Source organism: Cloeon dipterum, chromosome 2 (genome assembly GCF_949628265.1).
Source record: "Cloeon dipterum chromosome 2, ieCloDipt1.1, whole genome shotgun sequence".
In the NCBI taxonomy this organism is placed as follows: Eukaryota; Metazoa; Arthropoda; class Insecta; order Ephemeroptera; family Baetidae; genus Cloeon; species Cloeon dipterum.
The window spans coordinates 24,987,330-25,012,107 of NC_088787.1; the positions used below are offsets into that span (position 1 = coordinate 24,987,330).

The following is a 24,778-nucleotide window of genomic DNA, read 5'->3' on the forward strand; positions in this document are numbered from 1 at the left end:
CTCGAATTTTTAACCCTCAAAATTGACCCTTTTCCGGAGTTTTAATTAATTTTCTCGAGTTAGGAACGGTGAAAATTATTCAAACTCGCAGGAAATATTGCTTTTATAGGTTTAAATAAATTCAAAAGGGTTTGGAGATCGAACTCCCTTCAGGAGCCACCCCTCGAATTTTTAACCCTCAAAATTGACCCTTTTCCGGAGTTTTAATTAATTTTCTCGAGTTAGGAACGGTGAAAATTATTCAAACTCGCAGGAAATATTGCTTTTATAGGTTTAAATAAATTAAAAAGGGTTTGGAGATCGAACTCCCTTCAGGAGCCACCCCTCGAATTTTTAACCCTCAAAATTGACCCTTTTCCGGAGTTTTAATTAATTTTCTCGAGTTAGGAACGGTGAAAATTATTCAAACTCGCAGGAAATATTGCTTTTATCGGTTTAAATAAATTCAAAAGGGTTTGGAGATCGAACTCTCTTCAGGAGCCACCCCTCGAATTTTTAACCCTCAAAATTGACTCTTTTCCGGAGTTTTAATTAATTTTCTCGAGTTAGGAACGGTGAAAATTATTCAAACTCGCAGGAAATATTGCTTTTATAGGTTTAAATAAATTCAAAAGGGTTTGGAGATCGAACTCCCTTCAGGAGCCACCCCTCGAATTTTTAACCCTCAAAATTGACCCTTTTCCGGAGTTTTAATTAATTTTCTCGAGTTAGGAACGGTGAAAATTATTCAAACTCGCAGGAAATATTGCTTTTATAGGTTTAAATAAATTAAAAAGGGTTTGGAGATCGAACTCCCTTCAGGAGCCACCCCTCGAATTTTTAACCCTCAAAATTGACCCTTTTCCGGAGTTTTAATTAATTTTCTCGAGTTAGGAACGGTGAAAATTATTCAAACTCGCAGGAAATATTGCTTTTATAGGTTTAAATAAATTAAAAAGGGTTTGGAGATCGAACTCCCTTCAGGAGCCACCCCTCGAATTTTTAACCCTCAAAATTGACCCTTTTCCGGAGTTTTAATTAATTTTCTCGAGTTAGGAACGGTGAAAATTATTCAAACTCGCAGGAAATATTGCTTTTATCGGTTTAAATAAATTCAAAAGGGTTTGGAGATCGAACTCCCTTCAGGAGCCACCCCTCGAATTTTTAACCCTCAAAATTGACCCTTTTCCGGAGTTTTAATTAATTTTCTCGAGTTAGGAACGGTGAAAATTATTCAAACTCGCAGGAAATATTGCTTTTATAGGTTTAAATAAATTAAAAAGGGTTTGGAGATCGAACTCCCTTCAGGAGCCACCCCTCGAATTTTTAACCCTCAAAATTGACCCTTTTCCGGAGTTTTAATTAATTTTCTCGAGTTAGGAACGGTGAAATTCATTCAAACTCGCAAGAAATATAGCATTTATTAGTGTAAAGGAAGTGGCAAGGGTTTGGAGATCGAACTCTCTTCAGGAGACACTCCTCGAATTTTTAACCCTCAAAATTGACTCTTTTCCGGAGTTTTAATTAATTTTCTCGAGTTAGGAACGGTGAAATTCATTCAAACTCGCAAGAAATATAGCATTTATTAGTGTAAAGGAAGTGGCAAGGGTTTGGAGATCGAACTCTCTTCAGGAGACACTCCTCGAATTTTTAACCCTCAAAATTGACTCTTTTCCGGAGTTTTAATTAATTTTCTCGAGTTAGGAACGGTGAAAATTATTCAAACTCGCAGGAAATATTGCTTTTATCGGTTTAAATAAATTAAAAAGGGTTTGGAGATCGAACTCCCTTCAGGAGCCACCCCTCGAATTTTTAACCCTCAAAATTGACTCTTTTCCGGAGTTTTAATTAATTTTCTCGAGTTAGGAACGGTGAAAATTATTCAAACTCGCAGGAAATATTGCTTTTATAGGTTTAAATAAATTAAAAAGGGTTTGGAGATCGAACTCCCTTCAGGAGCCACCCCTCGAATTTTTAACCCTCAAAATTGACCCTTTTCCGGAGTTTTAATTAATTTTCTCGAGTTAGGAACGGTGAAATTCATTCAAACTCGCAAGAAATATAGAATTTATTAGTGTAAAGGAAGTGGCAAGGGTTTGGAGATCGAACTCTCTTCAGGAGACACTCCTCGAATTTTTAACCCTCAAAATTGACTCTTTTCCGGAGTTTTAATTAATTTTCTCGAGTTAGGAACGGTGAAAATTATTCAAACTCGCAGGAAATATTGCTTTTATCGGTTTAAATAAATTAAAAAGGGTTTGGAGATCGAACTCATTTCAGGAGCCACCCATCGAATTTTTAACCCTCAAAATTGACCCTTTTCCGGAGTTTTAATTAATTTTCTCGAGTTAGGAACGGTGAAAATTATTCAAACTCGCAGGAAATATTGCTTTTATCGGTTTAAATAAATTAAAAAGGGTTTGGAGATCGAACTCCCTTCAGGAGCCACCCCTCGAATTTTTAACCCTCAAAATTGACCCTTTTCCGGAGTTTTAATTAATTTTCTCAAGTTAGGAACGGTGAAATTCATTCAAACTTGCAGGAAATATTGCATTTATTAGTTTGAAGGAAGTGGCAAGGGTTTGGAGATCGAACTCCCTTCAGGAGCCACCCCTTGAATTTTTAACCCTCAAAATTGACCCTTTTTCGGAGTTTTATTTAATTTTCTCAGGTTAGGAACGTTGAAATTAATTCAAAATCTCAGGAAATATTGTTTTCATCGGTTTTAATAAATTGCAAAGGGTTCCAAGATTGAACTCCCTTCAGGAACCACCCCTCGAATTTTAAGCCCTTAATTTGCACCCTTTTCTTTTGCTCAAATTTTTATTTTACGAATAAGAGTTGCATTTTACTTCACTTGGGCAGTATCCGATTCACCCCCATCCCTTAAATTTATGCATACGACCCTCTTTTTGCGTTAGAAATTTTTGGTTGGCAGCATTGCTGAAAAAGCGGCTATCTTCTCGCGAGCGGCTAACTCGAACGGCTATCTTCACGATCGTGAGTAGAAGGATGATTTAATCAATCGTCGAGCTCAAATTTTGGCGGGACTGATCTTTATCAATCTCTATGAGATTCACGTCACTGGTGCAAATTTGAGTATTTTTTTCGGTTTTTACAACTATTTACCACGTTTTCCGTCAGCAGAATAGAACTGAAACTAGTGCGTCTACGCGTCTCCAGTTCTGCTATTGCTCTCCTGATCAGCTGCATGTTTCATTTTGCCATGCCATTGACCTCCGTGTGATATCATGATATTCGTTTTTCAGACCTTTATGTATGTATTTCAATTCTAAACATCATTTAGAGCATTATTGCCAATATTGTTTATCTAAACACATAACACAACACTGGATTAAAACTTGTTTTCAATTGTGCTTTTTATATTTTTAACTGACTGAGTGCTAGGTATTGGACTATTAACTATGTTGAGCGCCTTAAATGTATTATTTTTCTACTTGGTTGATCGCAGTAATAATTATTATTACTAATACTATACACAATTTTTGTATTTTTCATCAAATATATAGTATTAAATTTCTAAGGTTCGAGAAAAAGAATGGTAACATATTATTATGCAACTAAAGGCATACAAAATCTACCATCATAATTAATTAAAAACAATATTTTTGTTGCAATAAATTTTGGTTGAAATTTATGAGTTATTTATCCTAAAATAAAATAAAAAACAATACTTCTGTCGCACTTTTAACTATTTATTAGTGTTTAAATCAGGGTTATAAAAATTGTAACAATGAATTTTTCCGATTTTTCGATACAAAGTTAAGGCAAAATGGATTATCAATTATCATTATTTATTATTTTTTGAAGGCGAGTACCGAATTGACAATAATCTCAATGCTCTGCTTGATCTGTTCTTCCGTGATAACGAGCGGAGGAGCCAGTCTGATGATGTGTCCGTGCGTTGGCTTGGCCAGCAGTCCCTTTTCCTTCATGTGCAAGCAAACCTCCCACGCATCAATTTCTGCAAACGTTTCCAATAGACAACCAAAATTTAATTAATTAAATTGCTTTACCTGGATTCATCACAATTGCGTTGAGCAGTCCCTTGCCCCTGACCTGGGTCACGATTTCCTGAGGCAGTTGCTTGCGGAGCTCATCGCGGAAAATATTTCCCAGTCGTTCGGCGTTCTGAGCCATGTTCTCGTCCTCGAGCACCTGCAGCGCCTCCATGGCCACCCTGCAGGCCAGCGCGTTGCCACCGTAAGTGGAGCCGTGCTCACCTGGCTTAATGCACAGCATCACGTCGTCGTTGGCCAGCACAGCGCTCACCTGGAAATCCGAGTGTTATTTTTGTGCTTCTTGCTGTGAGCTTGGTATTTTTACATCGAAATAAATTCGATATTTTTTTCCACTTAAACTGCGTGCGTCAAACAATATAAGATAACAGAATATAATCTTTGACCTTGTTTCCTCTCATAATATATTAGGAAACTGTTTGCTATCTGAAAAATTCATCACGGGCACACTTTACATACATAATTAATTTGATATGAATGAAGAAAATATTCAACCAAATCTCCCTCTTGCCCAAATGTGCCAAAAACTTTTTTTTATAATTTTAATTAGTTATTGAATCTTAAATCTCAAAAGCATCCCTAGATAAAAAAATCTCCAGCGCGTTAAATTATTTTCTCTGCCGACAAAATTTTTTCCATAATTTTGGGCGTGGACGACATTTGTTTGATAACCTTTGCAAGCAGGTATGCCTCAAAAATACTCACAGGCAGGATTCCACCACTGAGAGCTTTGCCGAGGATGAGGATATCTGGCTTGACACCCTCGTGGTCGACTGCGAGGCGGCGTCCGGTCCTGGCGAGCCCGGTCTGTACCTCGTCGGCGATCCAGAGGACATTGTGCTTATCGCACAGCTGCCGAATGCCCTTGAGGTAGCCATCCTTGGGCACCACGACCCCGGCCTCGCCTTGGATGGGCTCCACCATGAAGGCGCACACGTTGGGGTCCTCCAGGGCTTTCTCTAGAGCCTCCAGGTCATCGTAGGGCACCAGCTTGAAGCCTGGCATGAACGGCCCGAAGCCCTTGTAGCTTGAGGGGTCCGTCGATGAGGAGATAGCGGACATAGTGCGGCCCCAGAAATTACCCTCAGCGAATATGATGACAGCTTGGTTGTCTGGCACGCCCTTCTTCATGTAAGCCCACTTTCTGGCCAGCTTGCATGCTGTTTCGCCGCCCTCGACGCCTGTGTTCATCGGGAGGAGCTTCTGGTAGCCGAAAAGGTTCGTCGCCATCTCTGCATATTCTCCAAGCAAATCACTGAGAACAAAATATTTTTAAATATTAATGTCTAGTCCGTCCTTAAACACTTTCCTGTTGACCAAAATATGAGTCTATGTCCCTGTAAAATTTAAAGTTCTAAAAAGCACATCAATGTTCAACACGTACTAAACTCATCAACAATGTGTTCTTAAGCATGCAGCTTATTTTCATCAGACAAAAAGGTTGCATCATAGTTTAGATTCTTACAATTTCAATATAAAATTCGAGGAATTTCTTCCACGAAGGGAAAGAAAAAAATACTTTATGAGTGGAAAGTAAGGTGTTGGCCTCATTATAAATAGTTTTTGCGGTTTTTACAAACCAGTAAAACGCCCTGGAAGTGAGGGTCAGCTTGCTGGCCTGTTCCTGCAGCGCGGCCAAGAGGCGGGGGTGGCAGTGGCCTTGGTTGACTGCCGAGTAGGCGCTCAGAAAGTCCAAATACTTGCGTCCCTCCATATCCCACATGTGCACCCCTAAAAATGAATATTCACTTTCACCAAACTCGCACGGAAGCCGTTCAATTTTGTACCTTTCGCCTTGCAGATGGCCACCGGCAGCGGGTGGTAGTTGTGGGCGCTGAACTTCTCCTCCCTGTGCATGACATCTTCAGAGCTGATCTCCTGCATCTTCTTCAAAGGTGCTCCCTGCGACATGACGGTGAGTTACTTTCCAGCTTCTATTTCGCGACAAAATTGGCTGCGAAGAGAGCAATCGATTGTGTTGTAGGGAAAACCGCAGCACACACACCACACACACGCTCTCTCTAAAAATAATTACACCTGCCGGCGTTTTTGCTCCGCGTGCTCTTTTATTGTCACTCTTAGAGAGCGATCCTCACGCATCCTAGGTGTAAACGCATGATCTTTGTGCACCAATAGCGTCCAAGACCTGCCCCAATGTACAAACAAAAGCAGCAACTACTATACCCTCACGCCAAAATAGACTCATTGCCAGCCACTCCTAAAAACCTCCTCGCACCCCCGCGGCCGTAAAAGAAACGAAAGAAACCCACGTATGCGCTAGATTATCCATTCAATGCGGTCGTCTTGTTAGGAAAAATAGAAAATGTTTTAAATAGAAAATAAATTAATTACTGTGAGAATAAACAACAATATAATTTTGCAGAATATTTTTGATAATATGTTTATGAAAACCCTTCAACAGTCCATGAATTTGGAACAAGTTAGGATTAAATTTAAAAAATACCTTGTTTAAAATTCAAAGAATTGGATCTCTTGAGGCCTACGTCGTTGTGACGCGAGTGTTTAGTTCCAATTGAAGTAGATATTTTCATGTAATAGTCTCACATGGTTTACTTTCAAAACAATTTTTCTCGATATCACTATTGCTCAATACAGTGAGATTTTTTAGTCTTACAAATTAAAATGTTGCTTCATGCTACATTTCCAAAACGTATTATTAATTTATTGGACACCATTGGTGTACGCGACTCAATTACAATTTCCACCATATATAAAGAGCTGTTATATTTAACGTTTTCTGAATTTCCACTGTTACTTATAATTATTTAAAATTGTTAAGAATCGCTAACAAGGTTTGCGTTTTTTCAAATCAGAACAAATTTGAACCTTTTTGTTTCTCATAATGTTGCTAAGTAAGCGGACAACTCGGCGCAACACACGTTAAATCCTATGACATTTAATTGCAAATATTTTCATATTCAAGGTAAGCGAGGGTGAGCAGAACTTGAAATCACAGAATTTAAAGATAAACCAGTTTCTCCATATTCTTCCATCTCTCTCTCACTCACATGCTGGTACTCGAGACAGTTCAAAGTGACGAGAGAAAAATCATTAATTGCAAAATATTTTACCTGAGCGGCAGGAGCAGTGTAAGATGCAGTCGCGAAGCCCCTGACGTCCTGCAGGACTGCGCGAATCAACATCACTCTCATTTTATTCTGAAATTAGGGCAAAAATATTTACTTTATTTCGGTGGTTATTAATTCAAGTATTAAACTTTACTACCTATTTAAAACACAATATATCAGAGCGAATGCGCACCCATATATTTGAAGTAAAACTCGCGCATGTTGATCACTATCTATAGAGCTTTATCAAATCTTGTTTCTTATAAACTCGCATGTTGTGTCTGTTCAGCTGTCAGTTTTCAACGTCAATCAAGAAGTAATTATAATTAAGCCATATAGACCCAAAGCGTTATTGCAGTTTAAGAGTCTGAGTGCCTTAAACTTATAATTATCTCAAGCGTACATATATATTGTAAAATGAAAGCAGCGGAAAAGGCTAAAATCATGATATACAACGTTGTGTGCTATATCAACGCGACTTGGCCAGATTGAAGACGGTAATTCCACTGCTGTCTCCCGTTAGGTGGGCTGTTCAACATTATCATTCTATTTTTAGAAACACAGAGAGCTCAACACAAACGTCTTGTCACGATGACTTCTTGAAGTTGAAAATTAATTCCTATATTTCCTTGGCATTTCGTTTACGGACTGCGAGTTTGTCAACTTGCGATAGGACAATTGTTAAAATATCGACGCACGTAAGTGCTTCAAACAAATTATTTTATGCAATTTTTTAAACTCTAAAGAAAAATTGGATTATTCATGTTTGCAATGATTTTATGATTTCCCCATTAATCATGTCATGCTTCTACATGTGGTACAATTTGTCGTCATGATAATTTTGAGGAAGTGAGCAAACCGCAACTTAAAACCCATGTGTTGCACAGCTCATGAATAAAACAAATTAGAAATGAAATGTCTATTCGCATTTCTAGGTAAAGCGAAAAAGATCAAATTCTGCCGACGGAGAAGCAGTTAAAGAGCCTAAAGGAGACACAACACATATCAAAAAGCCAATTGGCCTTGTGACGAGCGCTGCTCAATGGTCCGATCTGTTAGCAACGCCAGCACCAAACAAGCCTGTTTTAACAGCCGCGCCGCACAGGCGAGCCTCCTCATAAAATTTTATCAACGTCTTCTCTGGCCTGTCTCACTTAGTTGCTGCGCAGATAATTCCGGAAGTTTTGAAAAAGTTGGTAATCATGCAAAGAAATGGTCAAAATGATTGTTTCCCCGTACACTAGTTCAGATAAAGCGTTTTCCTGTTGAGCAATTCTGGCAGCGCGCGAAAATCCTTGAACTTGACTTTTAAAGTTGGGTAATATGAATTTTCTTATCTTATGTCGGTGCAAAGTAATCAAAGATGCAGCTGTGAGATACACTTGAAAAAAAATTCTTCAAGATGCAAAATTCTTGCAAAAAATACGTATATATTTAAAATTTGCTCTCACCATTGTGCTGCCTCTTCTCCCGCTGGTACAAAAAGAATGCTTTTTGACGAACTCGTGGGCTGAACTGCTTGAGGATCCCCTCCTTCGCACTGAATTTATAATAGCGTACAGCGCTGCTGACCACATTTGCCATCGAGTCGCGTGCATTCCTCATTAGCCGCGGCTGACACCACTCGATTTTGTTGATTCGGTATTTTAAGCCGTCTTGCGAAACACAAACACGTTTATTGATTTAATTATACAGCATCTAGTAAAATACCCAATCATTGTCAACAACTAAACCTTTACTTTCTGCAAATATGGAGGGCATTAAATATTAAATCAAATGTATAAAGTAATTGAACATTGACCCCGCACAATTGTGTATTAAAACTAGTTATGTTATTCCATTGATTGTTTTGTGAGCAACAGAGTTATCCAGAATCATAAAAGAATCACGTTGATCTTGATATTACCAACTCCTATCAATATTTTCAGAGAGCAGAATGACCTCAGGTCAGCCTCTCGGGTCAGCGTGACAGAGAGGAGAAACGCACTCGATTATCACGGGAATGGCTTTTTTCGCCCTTAGAATTATCACAGAGGCGGCCAATCCTGCCAAAGAATTAGCATTCATGTGGCCAAATTCTCGAATAATATGCCTCCCTTGAGGCGCAAAAAATTATTGTGTTTTTGATTCGCTGCGAATGCATATCCTGAGCTTTTAAAGTTGGAAAAAAGGAACTAAAAATATTTTCCTTCATTTCGGCATTTGTTAAAAGAAAAAAAATGCATCTCAAATATTTACTGGCTTAGTTATATTCAAATTAAAAAAGTGATAATAAATGCAGCTTGGGTAGCTTCTCAGATGTATAACAAGCTGTTTTTCGTATTTCTATACAAAAGTCCTGATCATCTATAGTTTTGGCAGCTGATTTAACCATCTGAGCGCCAGGACAAACAGCTCGCTATGTATGCACACCAAGGAAATTTGCAAATAATTTCAACGGAAAAAATTCACGTGTGATTCTGCCCTACATTGATATTTACTAACAAATTAAAAAAATAACAATAAACATAACTTATTCGATCCAAAACCTGCAATTTACTCGGCATTCATAATTTTTCCAATTGCGTTTTTACAAAAACTTCTATAAGTTGCGTATTTTGCTGAAGCATATTATAAAATATCGGGTTCAAAATGTTTTTCCAGTGAGGAGGCAAACGGGTTATATAACGTTATTGTTTATTTACAAGAGAACATTCTTCTTATTAACATTCAGTTTGCGAACAATAATATTTACAGCATGATAACACCGCGAAAAAAGCGGGTTTCTAGTTGCAAGCTAAAGAAAGCGATGCTTCATAGGAATCAGTCGATAAATATGCGAAAGGACAGAAAGGTCGTTTTCCCCTCGAGACAATAATAACGATTAAAAATAAATAAAAAGCGTCCTTTTCAGCGACGAAAAGGAGCCAGTGTAATATGAACAAATCAGTCAGTCAGTCTTGGGGTTGGTCGGAGTGGCGGGCCTAGATCTTGCGCGTATCGTGGTCAGCCAGGAAGCCGAGGAAGCCCTCACGGAAGCGCAGGTTGGACGGTGGATGCTTAACGCCCTCCAGATTGCGCAAGTGGCGAGACTCGACCACGCTGTATGAGTAAGAGCGCGCCTGGAAGCGCCGGCTGCTGGCCAGCCGCTCCTCAGCCTCGCGCAAGTCGGCGCCCGTCGCCAGCGCAAGCACGTGCGCCAGCGGCAGCAGGAACAGCAGAGTCAGCGCCACGCTGCACACCACCAGCAGGAACAACTCGTTCAGGTCGAACTAGAAAGTTTAGAGCAAATTTTCACCAGCCGCATCTAAAGGACTGCAAATTAAGGAGTTTTAAATTTAAACTTGTTCTGGAGATTACCAGATACAATACAAGTTGCATACTTACAAAAATATAAAATAATTAAAGAATTGGACGGGAGTGGAAATTCTCAGGGATGCTGTCGACATATATAGCAATAATTTTCCAGGTGCAAAAACTGGTATGAAAATTAAAGCAAAAGAATGACTTATTTCATTTAAGGGACGCTAAAAATATAATTTTGGACAAAAAATGACCAAATCACCAAAACGTGGGAAAAACTAATGGTAAAACTAATAGTTGTAATGAATAGTAATTAGAAAAGGTAGTCACCACGCTGTTCATTTTGTAATACTGGGGAGTACGGATGGAAGCGATGCCGCCGAAAATGAGAAGAATCTGCACCATGTAGAAAGCGTAGGAGAGTTTGCTGAACACGACGAACCCTTTCCAGCTGAGGAAGGAGTTGAGCATTCCTACAAAAAAGGAAACACTCGTTAATTCGTCCAGGATGATCGAGCCGCCGCACAACTCACCTCCGTAGCCAGTGTAGCACGCGTAAATGCACCAGCAGAGGCAGATGCTCCACAAAACCGGCTGGAGGACGCCAAAGACAGCACTATCGTGCGGCTGGTACTTGTAGCCCCGCTCGGCGATCTCCGAAGGGCCGAAGAAGGAGTAGTAGCCGCAAATGAGCGCCACAGCCCAGCCCGCGTACATTTGATCCTGCGCGCGTGAAATATTAGAGCAATAAAAACTCTCCTGAATAATTGTATCTCGCTTTCTCACCTTTCGCAGCAGGCTGCGGCGTCCGGTGACCCTGAGGAAGTAGCCGAGCATTATTCCAGCCAGGTAGGGCGTCATCCTGTGCAGAGGATTCAGGTACATGCGGTCCGCCGCGTCCACCATCTGGGACAGCGAAATTCCGTGGTAGATGAAGGTGGACAGGTGCCACTTGTGGATGACCACGTAGCGCAGGACGCCGAGCACGGCCAGCACGCCGGTCAGCGCCGCCGTCGTCAGGCGGGGATGCTTGTACATGGCGAGGATGATGAACGGCGCCGCCAAGTACATTTGCATGTCAGTGACCAACTGGTGAGACGGAGGGTAGCACTGGAAATGCAATTAAGGCACACCGTTTGGAATTATTTAAAAAATGTGTCTACTTCAAATATTTGGGAAAAAAAATTAGGAAAAAAATGCAAAATTTCATACCATGTGGTCCATTCCGTCAAAGTTGTTCATATAGATAAAGGACTTCCAGAACCCGTTCTTGCAGCCGTTGACAAAGTGCTGGGCCACGCGGATCACCTGCGGACTCTGGATCCAGTAGTCCATGTCTTTGACTAGCATCACGGTGATGACGAAGATGGGCGTGAATTTGACGTATCTCGTGAGGTACATCATGAGCACGCTGATTTTCTTGCCTGACTGAAGCTTCTTGATCGTGTAGTATGAGGTGAGGAGGCCGCTGAGCACCACGAAGGTGTCCACGTTGTTCAGAAATGCGCGGAATATCATAGTCCAAGCCCCTTCAAAGTCCTAAACACAAATTAATTAATGCCTCTTATATTGAATTAATTTTTTTTTACCTCTGCCAGCTCGGTTCTGTTGGTGAAAGGGATAAAGAGCCCAAACACGCCACGATGGATGAGGTAGATGATGAGGGAGAAAACCGCTCTTATTCCGTGCAGGCAATTAATGTCATCGAAGGCAGTGTCGGTCTTCATCAGATCTCCAGTATTTCGCGACAGTGAGAAAGCAAGGAGGAATCGTTGTTTAGCAGCTGAAATTATTTTCGTGAAATTAATTTCACAAATTACCATTAGCAAAAAATCCACGTTTAACTAATATTTATACACTTACGTGGTAGCTGTCCATCTGAAATCTTGCCTTCAAGCCTGTCCCTTTTCAATTTGGCGTCAGCGAGAGTTCCAAATATAGCAAAAGCGACCACAAGCAGCACAATACTCCTGCAAATTAAATTAAAATACTGTAATTGAAATTCATAGTCATAAAATTCAGTCACAAACATTGTGATCAGGGGGCCTTTCCGGATGATGCCCTCCTTGTTGCGAACGACGCAGCCGTCAGAGTCCACCTGCACGTGCAAGCGGAGGCCCTCGGTGGTCGCGTTGTATCGGCGAGCAAGTCGGCGGAGCGAACTTTGCACCTCGCGGTGGCTGCACGACGATGGCACGCAGAACGCCCATGAAATCGCCGAAAACGAAGGGAAAAATCGCACACCCTTAGTTTATAAATGATTAGTAATGTCCAAATGCCGTAATTTAAAAAAAAAACTCACGTCAAAAGCCGTACTCTGGACCATTTTATGCGAGTGCATCAGGTCCAAAACGTTGTCGTCATCGGCGGTGGACGCCAGCGGCTCCAGGTACGCCCTGGCCAGGCAGTACTGACCCTTGGTGACGCTCAAACACTGTTCAAAGTCACCCAGTTGATTCAGATTTCCATTGAGCAGACCAGATGCTAGCTTTCCCGTCGCGTCATGCACTATACAAAATTAAAAATATAATTTAAAAAAAATCTGCATATGATCAGAAACAAATTTTTACTTTTCAATGCCCACATCTCGAGGTTTTTGACCCCTTCATAAAACCGCAAGCTGTCCTTCCGGCATTGTTCGTCTTTGCTGTCCCATGGAGCGAAGGGTGGCTGCATGCTGAATATATCGCCCAGCAATTTGCTGTTTGAATGGGTTGAAACATATTTTGGTAGCTCGAACTTTGGGATTGAGAAGTTTTGACTGCTCTCTCCTGTGTCAGATTGCGAGTTAGAGACTTCAATTTGAGCATCAATACCGATTTTAAATACCTAAGGCAACCAGACTCAGCAGGATCCATAAAATTAATCTTAGCCCATCTTCCTCCATTGCGGATTTACCTGGAAATAAAATGAACACTTGTTGTTGGATTTCGATTTGTTAAATTCAACGCCAAAATGTTTGAATGAAATAATTTTTTAGCCTTTCTTGCGATCTGATGAATTTCTTAGAATTTGGCCGCTAAAAAGAAGAGAATCTTGCGTCTTGCACTGAATTAAAACTGTGCCGCACAAGGGGTGGACTCGCATATGAACACTTCATTACTTGACTATGACTGGATTTAGTTTGCTCCAATAATTGTTACAATACCGTTTAGCAATTAATTTTTCAATAAAAAACCATTTTTCAGTTAATATGTTGTATGCTATGTGACTTCATTAATTGTTATATAATTGTAACAAATTTGGTCGGTAGAATATTCAGTAAAACCTTGAAAATTTTAATAATGGCTGGTCTTTCATCATCTTTTTTCTATTTTTACTCAAAATACTAAACAAAGTGAATGGCTCACATTCATATGAAGGCTGCAATTGAATAAAGAAACGCCAATTTCCAGCTTCCAGTATTACTAGATTTAATTCGCATTCCTTGAGATAGCTGCGCGACATTGTAGAAATAATTAATATTGTTTACTAGAACAACAAATCGATTATCTCTTCCGGCGGGTATGATTTTTAATTTTCGTTCTAATGCCAACTAGTTTTACATGGTCAAATCAAGTGCAGCAAAGTGCATTGACAGTGCAATTAATAGCGCGCGCGGATCATTTCCGCAGAGCGATCGGAGGGTTCTTGGTCGCCTTGAACATGAACCCCGGCGGCCGCTGCATCTCGTTGCGATCGCCTGCCGCGCGCAACCTTGCAATTCACACGCTTCGCGTTGTTAAACTATTCTTGGACATTGATAGCGCTATGCATTTAGTGAGAAAATCACATCTTGATAAATCGATAAGGAAGTTGGTGGTTAAAAATAGATTGTCTGTTAGAATGCCACCTGATCCGGTGTATTTGTATTTTCGTTATATTTTAATATCAATTAGTCCAAGCTATGAGCACGTGAGAAAGGGCAACACTTTCTTTTCGGAAAAGACTGAGACCCTGCCAAAAGGATAATTGTCGATGTCGAAGAAAGATACAATCAAGTTGATTTGCTATTTAGAAAATGCTTAAAATAAATTTGCACTGCAAGTCCTAAAATATTTTATGACATTTTTATGTGAAAATATATCTGTTTTAATAAAATTAATTTGAAATTACAAATTACTCGCATTTGCAGGCGAGTAACATAAACTATTTTCGGAAATTTTAATGCTCTAGAATAGCCATTCATTCTCGGATAGTTTGTAGCAAAGCGGATTATTGAACTATTTATTTTCCGCCGAAAATTAAATTTGAAATTATCTAAATTGATTGAATCTTCGTCGCACTAATTTCTGCTTACACGCTGTCTTTCAATAAAAAATAGATTTTTCCTTGCCAAGTAAGACGTTGCGTGTAACTTATAATATTTCTATTTTTTGTCTTAGAGAGCATATACCCGTTTAAAAAGATGAGCTAACCTTGAGACCTGCGCCAGATCTAAAATGAATCGTTTGAGCAATAATATTTTAGAGCGGTGCACAGTTAAATTCCACTCTGCGCTCACATAGTTTCACACAAAGCTAAACCATACACTTAATAGCGGCTATGTATTTAAAAAAATATTAAAACGATTCAATGGCTAATTTTGGGTTGCAACCAGGCAGTTATTTTTTTGGCAATTTGAAAACTTGTTACGAAAAAACGAGAAAAATTGTTTTCATAGGAAATATACGACAGAAGACTGCGGTACTTACAGTGTTAGCAGACGATCGGACATGCGAACTAGTAAACCCCGGCAGCTGCGAGCGTTGTTTATATAGTGGAGGTCGCAAGGTCCCCCTGCTCGAAGGTGTTCACCGTGCGGCTGCCGCACAGCCACTGAATCTGGAGGGGTCCCTTCGCTGTTTTTAGTCGCCGAAAATCCTAAACGTTGCCTGCACAACCTAATTCACGTGGAGCCACGCTCAATGGGATTCTTATTTATCTGGACCGGCTTTATCATACAAAAATTTCTAATTTTAAAATTAATTGAGAGCAGTTTCATCCATCTTTTTTCTAGCTGTGCAGTATTTTTGCTTGTGCGATGCATTAAGTCATTCAAATAATTTTGTGTTTTATGCGGCTTCTGCTTTTCATTATTTAGCCATTTTTTGTGCCTGTAAATTTTGTTAAATGCAATTTATGACTAAAATGGCCTTAACCACCGTGACAAGGCAGATGTTAATTCAATATGTAATATTTTTTAAATTTATCTGAATTATAAGGGCGAATTCAACGAATTTGACGCTATATCTTTAATATTAAATCTTAAATTATGTATTCGTCGCTTAATTGTCGTGCCTGTCGCAATTATAAATACAAAATGGTCGGCTATCAAGAGGGTCAAGGAAAAATTCGCGGTGAGAACTTGCCGCTTGTTTAATAGCCACAGATTCCGCCAACTTTCTCCACACTCCTCTATCTCTTCAAAAGAGGCCTGCACAGCCTAATAGCTTTTATGCAACCACGACACGCGTAACTTCACACGCTGCGCCTTTTGTTTTGAATACGATGGCAATTTTGATTGATAATTATTGAATTCGGGACTATCGTCATATCGAAATATCAAAGAAAAAGGAAACTGGTGTGATTTAACGCCGTATTGCACGCATTCAATTTTCCAGCACGTGAAGGTCATTAACTCTCTCATTGTCAGAGGCTCGCGCGTCCGGTTTTCCGCCTGTAAGCCTATCTCGCTATAGCATGAGATGATGCATACCATCGCAGAAATAGACCTGTTTACCTTAAAGTCATACTTGAAGTTTGCACTCTCTTCCGGCGCGCAATCACCGCAAAGTGTATATATGTGTTTCTTGATTGATCTTTAATCACGCCCCGCAGTGTACTATTGACCAATACATAATAGAAACCCACGATTTTTATTTTTGCAAACCACGGCTATTTTTATTCACAATCAGTGAAGCCTACATAACTCGACCTTCGATATTTAATGATTCATTTGTTACTCTGCAAGATTGTTGAAGATCAAATGCATGAATCACATTAAATCAATAATCTTGGCTAGAATATACAGATAGGGCGTAAAAAGGGTATGAATTACGAGTATCATCTTTTGAAAACATATTTAGCTCAATCCAGACATTAATTATTCTCGATTAATTCCATTGACCGTTGGTTCCCATCGCACCACGGGATCTGAAAATGAAAGTGCATTCTTGAAAGAGCGCGCAAGACGCTAAATGCGGTAGTACCTGAGACCGTGAGGCAGAATATCGGATGTTGGCACGCCGGATGTCGACGGCATGCCTAATTTGGATCGGATTTTCGATTCTTTTGACTCTTGCGGCAGACTTATCATGGGGTCCGGACGCTTTGCTTTGTACCACCAGTACTCAAATGCGAGCGCCAAACTAGCCAGCACGATACCAGCGGCGATAACGATGAAAACGCCACCTTTTTCAGGGCTTTTGTATAAGCGATTATTCGTAAGAAACGAATTTTTACCAATGTTACGAATGGAAATGCCGTCCGCTTGGTCATCCTGACGATCGCACATTTTTTTCTCCGGATTTTGGTTCCACCAAATTTCCTTCAGCTTCTCTAGTTTCCGCTTGTTCAAAAGTTGCAGGATCCTAATTTACGAGCACAATTTTAATTCTTAATTTCATGTATAATTGTTAATAGCATACGCGTTGTTAAACTGATCTTTGAGCGGCGATCCTTGCTGCACAGCGATTGCGTACGGCTTGCGCGAAAACTCCTCGCCGACCATTTGGAGATCGCAGTTGGTCAGGACGCTGTACCTAATATCAGTGGCATCGCCTAGAGTACATCAGAATGAATAAGAAATATTTCAAATTTTTAAGTTTTACCTAAAAACGCGAAGCCTTCACTGCTGGACTTTGACTTTTGGACTCTCAAAACCGCGTCCTCCAGAGTTTCAGGCAAGCCAGCCTCCAACATAGCTTGCCACATTTTAGTGTATCTAATTGTTAGTTTATTAAAAAATTAAAATATGTCATAACTATGTAAAAATAATCCACACCTGTCACTAATCGGATAGTCCCAAACAGCGAGTTTTGCCCTTTCCAAAACGGTCAAGCTGTCATTCAGACTCATATCTTTCCAAATTCTGTACCAGATTCAAATAATTTTTCTCAAAAGGACTATTCATAAATAAATATCATATACTCATAAAATCTCTGCTCAATGCCGGACATCCGCAGAAAGTAAATCATGGTGTCGGATCCGTTGAGGGGCGCGTACTGGATTTTGTACTGCTGCGCCAGGTCGGCCAGCGACTCCACAGGCGTGTCCAGCCTGGAGACGGTGAGAAAAGCGGCCAGGTTTGCCGTGTACGAGGCGATGATGATGAAGCCGAAGAGCCACCAGGTAGCGGCCACCAGTCTCCCTGATAGGTTCTTGGGCGCCTCTCCGCCGCCCTGCGGCGTAAGGGACGTCATGCAGAACCAAAGACACTCGCGCAGGTTGAACTCGCGCTTCTCCTCGTCATCCTTGTACTTGTCACGGTTGTTTTGGTAGCTGTACGGGCTCCAACGGTCGAAGATCCACATTAACAGACTGTGGCAAATAAATTCATATCATTTTTATATATTTCGGGAAAAGGGACCTTGTTATAAAGTATGCGGCGAGGATGCAAAGCCAGACGTCGGTTTCGAGGACAGTCAAAAATTTGAACAGGGACGTCGGTGAACTGAGCTTCTTCATTAAAATGCTGTAACCAACCAGGTCGTAGTAGGGCACGGTGAAGTCAATGACGGTTTCTCGTTCCGACGTGACTGGCAGGGCCGCAAGGGCGACGTCAGCTCGCTGTAAATGAGAGAGTTCGAGAGTTATATATGCGACGAGGGTGTTTTTAATATTTAAGCACCTTCTCTTTCAACTCTTTGATCATGCCGTCCCAGTTGCCCTGCTCGTCCATCGTTCCGATTTTGTGGTCTGGTGCCTCATATATTTCGTACTCGAAGCCAATGATGCGCCGAATTTCCTCCAGCAGATCGATGCAATAGCCGCGGAACTTTTTTCCCCCGTTGGCGGCCTGATCCTCCTCTGCCACGTGCATCACGAACGGTGGTTGCTGAGGAAAAATGTTAAGTAAAAAAGGACAACGAAATTAAAAATAATCACAATCGCTGTGACGATCCTGTAGACCGTGACGGAGGACAAATTGGCCAAACTGCGTGGCTCTCGAACTAGCAGCTGGGACTCGATTCCCGCGGGCCACTGGCCTAGGTCTTCGGCCTCCAAGGGCCTTCCTCCCACCACGGAGACCTTCTCCAGACGCAGGGTGAACGCCAGGTGGCTGCGGCCGTTGCGCTCCACTTGCATTTTCGCGAAGGTGCCCGGCTCCTTCACTTGCTTAAATGCCATCTGCAGGTCCAGGTTGGTCCTGCGGACGGGCTGGTCCTCGCGGTACTCGTGGCAAAGGGTATGCTGCATGTCCGTCGGCCAGTCACTCCGCTCGATCATTGACCTGCCGGTTTCAGGTTGCACTCATTGATATAAAACCGTTCAGCTTTTAGGTTGTACCTGACCGCCAACATTGCCCTGAGCGTCAGGTCGAAGTAGAAGGCGGCAGTAATTTCGCGTTCGCCAGGAAGAGCATATTTCGCCTTGAGAAGAGCCAACCTTTGTGCGAGTTTCACGTCGGGGACCGGTTTAAGGAAGAGAATCGTTGCGTCGTTGCAGGGACATCGCAAAGGTCCGCTGTCCTGTTTTGAGGACATACATATATTTCCAGAAAATTTAAATGTACAACGCTATTAACCTGCGTGAGAGCGTGCCAAGCATATTTGCGTGTGAAGAGCTCGCCAGTGTTTGCAGCTTCCAAGACGTCTTTGATTGTGTTCAGGCGGCCCAGGATAAAAAAGTTATTCACGTCCACTTCAAGCATTTTGTTCAACTGCTCTTTTATGTCAGACCTCAGCGGTGCTATGATGTGCCGAGTGGGAATGTTTCGCAAAAGACTTTTGTATTTGTGGTCCATTTCTGGGATTGTGAGATAAAATATTATTTCACAGTCGAGGGAGTAAATGAATAGGAAAAAATAAAAGTGTACCAAAAGAGTCATCAAATATTATCGCAGCACTGCTCAGATTCTGAGCTACGACAATCGTCCTGATGGCCTCAGGAATGAGATCCCCTGGAGGCTGTACTTGGATCAAGTATTTGAGCTGCTCCTCGTCCAGGTCTCTCCATTGTCTTAAGCAAAATGAATCATGCATTTTAAAATGATAGAAAAATCTAGTGGAATTCTAATTAAACCTTATGTCACCTTCCTGACCATACGAACCAGACACCGTGGGCAGGGCAAGAGACATGGTGAAGGCCTTGACCACCTCTGAGCTGTCACCGCTCAGGGTGTTGTCGATCACGATATGTGGGGGTTCTCCAGCCTTAACGCTCGTTTCGTAAGATTTACAAACTGCGCAATTAAAATAAGGAAGATGAATATGACCAAATATAAGATCGGATTTTCCATTCTAATTAAGATTGTTGCATTAATAATGTATGTAGTAAAATAAAAATATTTAAAGGCACTGCCAAAAAGTGCACTTATTAAATAGACTCAGTTTTGATCCGACCAAAAATGAATAATAATAATTTAGAAAAAATTATCGGTAAATTTGTATATTACGTGTGTCAAGAAAGGTTTGAGGGTCCGTAGCATTAGCGGTGACGTTGTCCACCCTTCCAACAGTTAGGTAAAGATCGGGGTTGCGTTTGATGTACGCGAGCACCGACTCAAATGCTCTGGTTGCCACATCGTTTGTTTCGTCATTGACGAACACTGAAAATTAAAATAAAATATCGAGTTTTCTAACAAATTTTTGAAAACTTACTGACGTTTACTAATAGTGGGCCAGCGATGGCATGCGAAGCCAAGAGCAGAACGATCAAAGCTCTCATGACTGCGTCGGGAAGTCAACTACAAAAGTCTTCCGTGCGACTCTTTCGGACTGCCAATCAAGGATTGCATTTTTCATGCGCCTTGTCAATCAAGTGTCCAAATGAAAAACGTATGAATTAGTTACTGCGCGTGTTTCCACGGTGACCACATTATATTTATTCGACAAACAGATACGTTTCACAATATTTACTGTGCGCGAACGCCGCGAACAAAGAATTATTTGTACACTTTTCCGTTTGCTGAATTTAGTTAAATTATTTTCCTTCCATATATAGAGGAAATAAATCATTTAATTAACTGTAAGAGTTTATTGTCGCTTAATGTCAAGAAAAACCTGGTGTTATTAGTGTCAGCAGGTTATTATCAATGGGCATAACCTGCTTTCTTGGCACGCGCCCCTTGATATGAATTTGAATTATTGAGCTTTCGCGTGACTCTCAATTTTTTCGTTATTGTGCTTACATGAACATATTATTGATAAACACGTGTAATCAATTTTCTACTCACAATGGAAATTATGGTTGGCGTATAATAGAATAGAATGCGAAATTTTGCACAATGTTATTCTATCATGAATATAATGTTATCTTTCTCGAGCAAATGCCGCGCTTCAGCAGACTATTATAACCTTATCAAATTTCAAGCGGTTTAATGTTGCATTAAATTATAAAACAATTTCATCGTTTCAATATAACTGTGCCATTTATGTTTAACTGTGAAACTGCATACTGATAATTTTTTATAACCTTTGAAGATTTCAATTTTTCCAACTTTAAATAAACAAGCTCGTGGAAAATTGTATATTAATAAATATGTACTATTTTTAATATGATGTTCTCGTTTTTTTCTTGTTAAAACATACAAATTGATTAACTACGGAACTTTTATGGTAATGCATTTTTTCTAAAGCATTATTAATGCAACTGGTGCCAGAACAAAGCAGAGTAAATTAAAATGCCCCTTCCAGTGATGAATTTGGTTTAATTATTAACTCTGATATATAATTTATTTTACTTATTTTATAGCTTCTAAAGTGGTCAAATTGTTTTTGATCTTGATAATATTGAGCGTCGTCAGCGAGTTATCTAACCTGCAAAATAAAATCTGAAAATATTAAAATCAATGTCAGAAGATCAGTAAAAACTCATTTAGAAAAATTTCGATTATTTTCTATGGTTATATTACTGTCTGATATTCATGATTCTTGAAGCATTTTTTATGAAATAAATATTATGAAGGTTACTCTCAACAGTTTGTACTCGCAAACGTCTTGTGTACTATACCGCACACTGGCGCATACCATATTATATAACCAACAAGTTGAAAAACCGGCTTTTACTTTAGTTAGTCTTCCTGTTGAGACGTCGAGTCAGTTAGGAACTCACGGTGAAATATTTATTAGTGTTATTCCCACAATCTTGTTATTGTACCGATCCGCATTCGCGCTCTCAGCGCTGCAGTCGTGACGGTGACCATGCCCCTTTGTTTACAGTCGCACATCGCACAAATTATTGGCGGCGCCGTTTTCGTTGCCTGCACCCGTTAAGAGATTTTGAAATCGATTATAACTTCTGCGTTTCCAACTAGTTGAAATTTTTAGCAAGAACAAGCGAGGAATGTCTTTCAGCTTCGGCAACACTGGCTCTGCCGGAGGCTTCTCCTTTGGACAGCCTGCTACGTCGGCGGCTCCCGCGGCAACGACAGCAGCCCCTGCGAGTGGTAAAACTGTCTAATTTCATTATCAAACTGGCTAAAACAAATCTTTCAGGTTTGGCGTTCGGCCAACCCGCAGCAACAGCTACAGGCACCACCACCTTTGGAATGGGCTCCTTCGGTGCTGCTGCAGCCAGTGCTGCCCCTGCATCTGCAGGTTAGTTTGGCAAAATTTTGAAATTCTGGGAATTCCGAGTTCGTATATTTAATGAATGTACAATTTTTCAGCTGGAGGATTTTCGCTGCCAGCCGCCACTCCAGCAACGGCCACAGCCGCCCCCACCTCAGTTGCCGGTGGCGGCTTTTCCATCGACGCCGGGAAGTCATCCCTATTTGGCGGCAGCGGCCTCTCGTTCGGTGCCTCGACGCTGGCCGCGTCCGCAGTCGCCACCAGTAGCGCTCCTTCCCTTTCCTTTGGAGGAGCGGCCACCGCGACCGCCGCCACAGCCACCTCAGCACCTACCTTTGGAGGATTCAGCAACCTATCCGCCGCTGCGCCTGCGGCCAGCACTGCTCCCTCCCTCGCGCCTCAACCTGCGGCCGCAGCGGCGCCTTTGTTGTCCCTTGGGAACCTCCCGAAACAAACAACCGCTGCCGCATCAGCCACGACCACAGCTACTCCATTGTTGACATCAGCGTTGTTTGGTGAGGAGAATTTTCATATGTGTCACTGCAAGGGTATTTTGACCCTAATTTTTTCCTTTGGAGTATTACATCAGACAAATCAATATCTAGGCCACAAAATTGGAAAATGACCGTTCCTCGTTTTGAACCATTTATTTTAATTTGAATTTATCATAGTGAGAGCTTGGGGTAATTAGACCAAAACATACATTTTTTTATAAATAGGTATCACTCTTTATGCTGATCATAAAGGGATTAAAAAAATAAATAAACCGCAGCAGTCTTACCTGATCGTAAATCTGGAGACTCTTAATAATGCAATAAAAAATGATTATAGTCTGGCCTGCCTTTCATATTATTTACAAGCTCAAATTTGGAGTCAAATTAACAAACGGATGCCTTGCAGACAAGATTTTATTTAATTTCCGCAAAATCAAAATTTAAAATTTAAATTTCTCTTAAATATTGGAATGGTTTATTCTTCAAACCACTAAATCATCTTAAATTCTATCCTACACTGCAGTGTTGAATATCAATTACGACATCAAATTTGAGAGTGTCAGGTTAAACGACACATAGCTCACAGGTTTGAAGACTATTTAGAAATTTCGACCCTCAGGAAAGGATAGGGAAGGTTCAATTTGGCTTTGAATCGGTAAATTGAGGTTTCCTAAATTGTCCAAAGCAGTTCTTACACGAAAAAATGGAGTCTATCGACGAGAACCAAATTTTCAGTTCTAATAAGTCGTGCATCCATATTTTTTAAACGGAAAATTTTATTAGGTTGAATTTGATTTCCAGGAGCCAAAACTACCTCAACTCAGGAGCAGACCTCAACCACAGCTACACCTTCCAGCACCAGTCTGACTACAGTGTAAGCAAAATATTCAACCGAATCACACAATTCTTTATTCAATTCACGTAATATAGACCAACAACTGTAGCCAGCTCGAATCCCAAGCTCTCCTACTCGACCTTGGAGTCAGAAATCAACAAGTGGGCCTACCAGTTGGAGGAGCAGGAGAACATTTTCATCCACCAGGCCACGCAGGTCAACGCTTGGGACAGACTTCTGCTTGAAAGTGGAGACAAGGTTCAGCTCTCTCAACCGTTTTCTTTAGCATCGTGACAACCTTCTCTTGACAGATTACCGAGCTGAACAGCACAATTGAGACTCTGAAGGTCGAACAGCAGAAGTTGGACCTGGAATTGGATTACATTTCCAGCCTGGAGCGCGAACTTGAGGACAGCATCGCTCCGATAGAAACTGCCATATCCACAATGCAATTGGCCGATCCAGAGCGTCAGCAAACGTAAATATTTAAATCCAGAATTCGATAAAATCTAATCAATCACTTTGCTGCAGGTACGAGATGGCAGAAAACCTGGATGCCCAGACCAAGCAAATGGCCAATGACCTGAAGAAGATTATTAACCACCTGAATGTCATCAACAAAGAGCAGGACGAGAACAATCCTGTAAGAATTTTGCCGTCTCCTCGTTGGTAATGTTTCATGTTTGAATTCAATTTGGCAGGTCGTTCAGGTGGGAAGAATATTAAATGCACACATGAATTCGCTGCTCTGGATCCATCAGACAGCCACAGCCAGCCAGTCTCAAATGGACGAGGCGTCGAAAGTGATTGATCTTCTAAAGAAGGAACTCTTGGACCATTCTGCTCTACTCAAACAATAATTATTTTCTGGATTTATGTTAACTTTAATTAAATAGTTTTTCATCAGAGAAAATACTAAGAATTTGATTCAATTTCTTTAAGTCTGGACTCCAGGCGCTTGGTATCTATGCCCCGCTCCTTGTTGAATTCCATGGCTAACTCCAGTTGATTCTTCTCCAGACCTTGGAAGTGAAACATAGATCAGAGTTGGTTACATATATAATGATTTGAGTTTTACCAGGAAGTCTATCAAAAAGGCTGACTCGCATTTCATCATCTAGATCATTTTCTTCTCTTAACACGCAGAAGTAAATCATAAACACAGTTAGGCTGGCCATGATAATGGGAGCCTCAAACCAAGGTGCATCGTCTTTATTTCTAACCCTTGCGTTGCCAGGAGACGCAGCTTCACTGCTAGAGAATTTAATAGGGCCTTCGTCATCTTTTGCTGTTTTTCCTGAATATAAGCATACGCAGCCTCTAGGATTTGTAAGAGTTCGGCATGTGCCAGGGCTGAAAAGATTAG

The 24,778-nt window shown here is 40.9% G+C and overlaps 4 protein-coding genes across 5 annotated transcripts; 1 reads left to right on the forward strand and 3 right to left on the reverse strand.

Moving 5' to 3' along the window:
* Positions 1–3,674: 3,674 nt before the first annotated feature.
* On the reverse strand, positions 3,675–8,700 carry Oat (Ornithine aminotransferase precursor). Its single transcript, XM_065479480.1, has 7 exons — positions 8,560–8,700; positions 7,112–7,198; positions 5,807–5,921; positions 5,600–5,750; positions 4,725–5,274; positions 4,017–4,272; positions 3,675–3,964 (listed from the first exon to the last, which is right to left on the reverse strand). Exons 1-7 carry the CDS (start codon positions 8,683–8,685, stop codon positions 3,798–3,800), a joined length of 1,452 nt encoding a protein of 483 aa, XP_065335552.1. The 5' UTR covers positions 8,686–8,700; the 3' UTR covers positions 3,675–3,797.
* Nup62 (Nucleoporin 62kD) lies at positions 5,822–24,344 on the forward strand. 2 transcript variants are annotated; one of them, XM_065479482.1, is made up of 9 exons: positions 5,822–5,934; positions 21,868–21,959; positions 22,009–22,110; positions 22,182–22,598; positions 23,379–23,451; positions 23,508–23,670; positions 23,724–23,890; positions 23,944–24,055; positions 24,114–24,343. In XM_065479482.1, the coding sequence occupies exons 3-9, from the start codon at positions 22,062–22,064 to the stop codon at positions 24,270–24,272; spliced, it is 1,140 nt and encodes a 379-aa protein (XP_065335554.1). In that variant the 5' UTR covers positions 5,822–5,934; positions 21,868–21,959; positions 22,009–22,061; the 3' UTR covers positions 24,273–24,343. The 2 variants fall into 2 exon arrangements, with proteins under 2 accessions (XP_065335554.1, XP_065335553.1); XM_065479481.1 differs by lacking the exon at positions 5,822–5,934 and having other exon boundaries at positions 21,732–21,959; positions 24,114–24,344.
* Positions 9,768–15,190, reverse strand: LOC135936600 (nose resistant to fluoxetine protein 6-like). Its single transcript, XM_065479476.1, has 12 exons — positions 15,064–15,190; positions 13,220–13,288; positions 12,961–13,161; positions 12,693–12,898; positions 12,421–12,635; positions 12,254–12,360; positions 11,980–12,173; positions 11,603–11,929; positions 11,177–11,500; positions 10,924–11,113; positions 10,721–10,863; positions 9,768–10,359 (listed from the first exon to the last, which is right to left on the reverse strand). The coding sequence occupies exons 2-12, from the start codon at positions 13,275–13,277 to the stop codon at positions 10,072–10,074; spliced, it is 2,253 nt and encodes a 750-aa protein (XP_065335548.1). The 5' UTR covers positions 13,278–13,288; positions 15,064–15,190; the 3' UTR covers positions 9,768–10,071.
* Ir25a (ionotropic receptor 25a) lies at positions 16,231–20,410 on the reverse strand. Its single transcript, XM_065479475.1, has 16 exons — positions 20,173–20,410; positions 19,968–20,120; positions 19,595–19,754; positions 19,389–19,531; positions 19,098–19,318; positions 18,860–19,041; positions 18,458–18,803; positions 18,201–18,407; positions 17,940–18,139; positions 17,501–17,890; positions 17,355–17,441; positions 17,182–17,294; positions 16,999–17,131; positions 16,814–16,941; positions 16,561–16,762; positions 16,231–16,504 (listed from the first exon to the last, which is right to left on the reverse strand). Exons 1-16 carry the CDS (start codon positions 20,237–20,239, stop codon positions 16,465–16,467), a joined length of 2,772 nt encoding a protein of 923 aa, XP_065335547.1. The 5' UTR covers positions 20,240–20,410; the 3' UTR covers positions 16,231–16,464.
* Positions 24,345–24,778: the final 434 nt, after the last annotated feature.

Bases quoted from the DNA above. Each gene is read 5' to 3' on its own strand.
- LOC135936600 (XM_065479476.1), bottom strand. From the start codon at position 13,277: ATGGAGGAAGATGGGCTAAGATTAATTTTATGGATCCTGCTGAGTCTG. The intron at 11,114-11,176 runs GTGAGAAAGCGA...TCACGCGCGCAG, and splicing joins GCCGCAGCCTGCTGCGAAAG to GATCAAATGTACGCGGGCTG. The intron at 10,864-10,923 runs GTGAGTTGTGCG...CCTTTTTTGTAG, and splicing joins GTGCTACACTGGCTACGGAG to GAATGCTCAACTCCTTCCTC.
- Nup62 (XM_065479481.1), top strand. From the start codon at position 21,857: ATGTCTTTCAGCTTCGGCAACACTGGCTCTGCCGGAGGCTTCTCCTTT. The intron at 22,599-23,378 runs GTGAGGAGAATT...TTTGATTTCCAG, and splicing joins GTTGACATCAGCGTTGTTTG to GAGCCAAAACTACCTCAACT. The intron at 23,671-23,723 runs GTTCAGCTCTCT...TTCTCTTGACAG, and splicing joins TGCTTGAAAGTGGAGACAAG to ATTACCGAGCTGAACAGCAC.
- Oat (XM_065479480.1), bottom strand. From the start codon at position 8,685: ATGTGGTCAGCAGCGCTGTACGCTATTATAAATTCAGTGCGAAGGAGG. The intron at 5,751-5,806 runs GTACAAAATTGA...ATTCATTTTTAG, and splicing joins GGCCATCTGCAAGGCGAAAG to GGGTGCACATGTGGGATATG. The intron at 4,273-4,724 runs GTGAGTATTTTT...TCGGATTTCCAG, and splicing joins TCAGTGGTGGAATCCTGCCT to GTGAGCGCTGTGCTGGCCAA.
- Ir25a (XM_065479475.1), bottom strand. From the start codon at position 20,239: ATGAGAGCTTTGATCGTTCTGCTCTTGGCTTCGCATGCCATCGCTGGC. The intron at 19,755-19,967 runs GTAATATACAAA...TTAATTGCGCAG, and splicing joins TCAAACCTTTCTTGACACAC to TTTGTAAATCTTACGAAACG. The intron at 19,042-19,097 runs GTTAATAGCGTT...TCCTCAAAACAG, and splicing joins CTTGGCACGCTCTCACGCAG to GACAGCGGACCTTTGCGATG.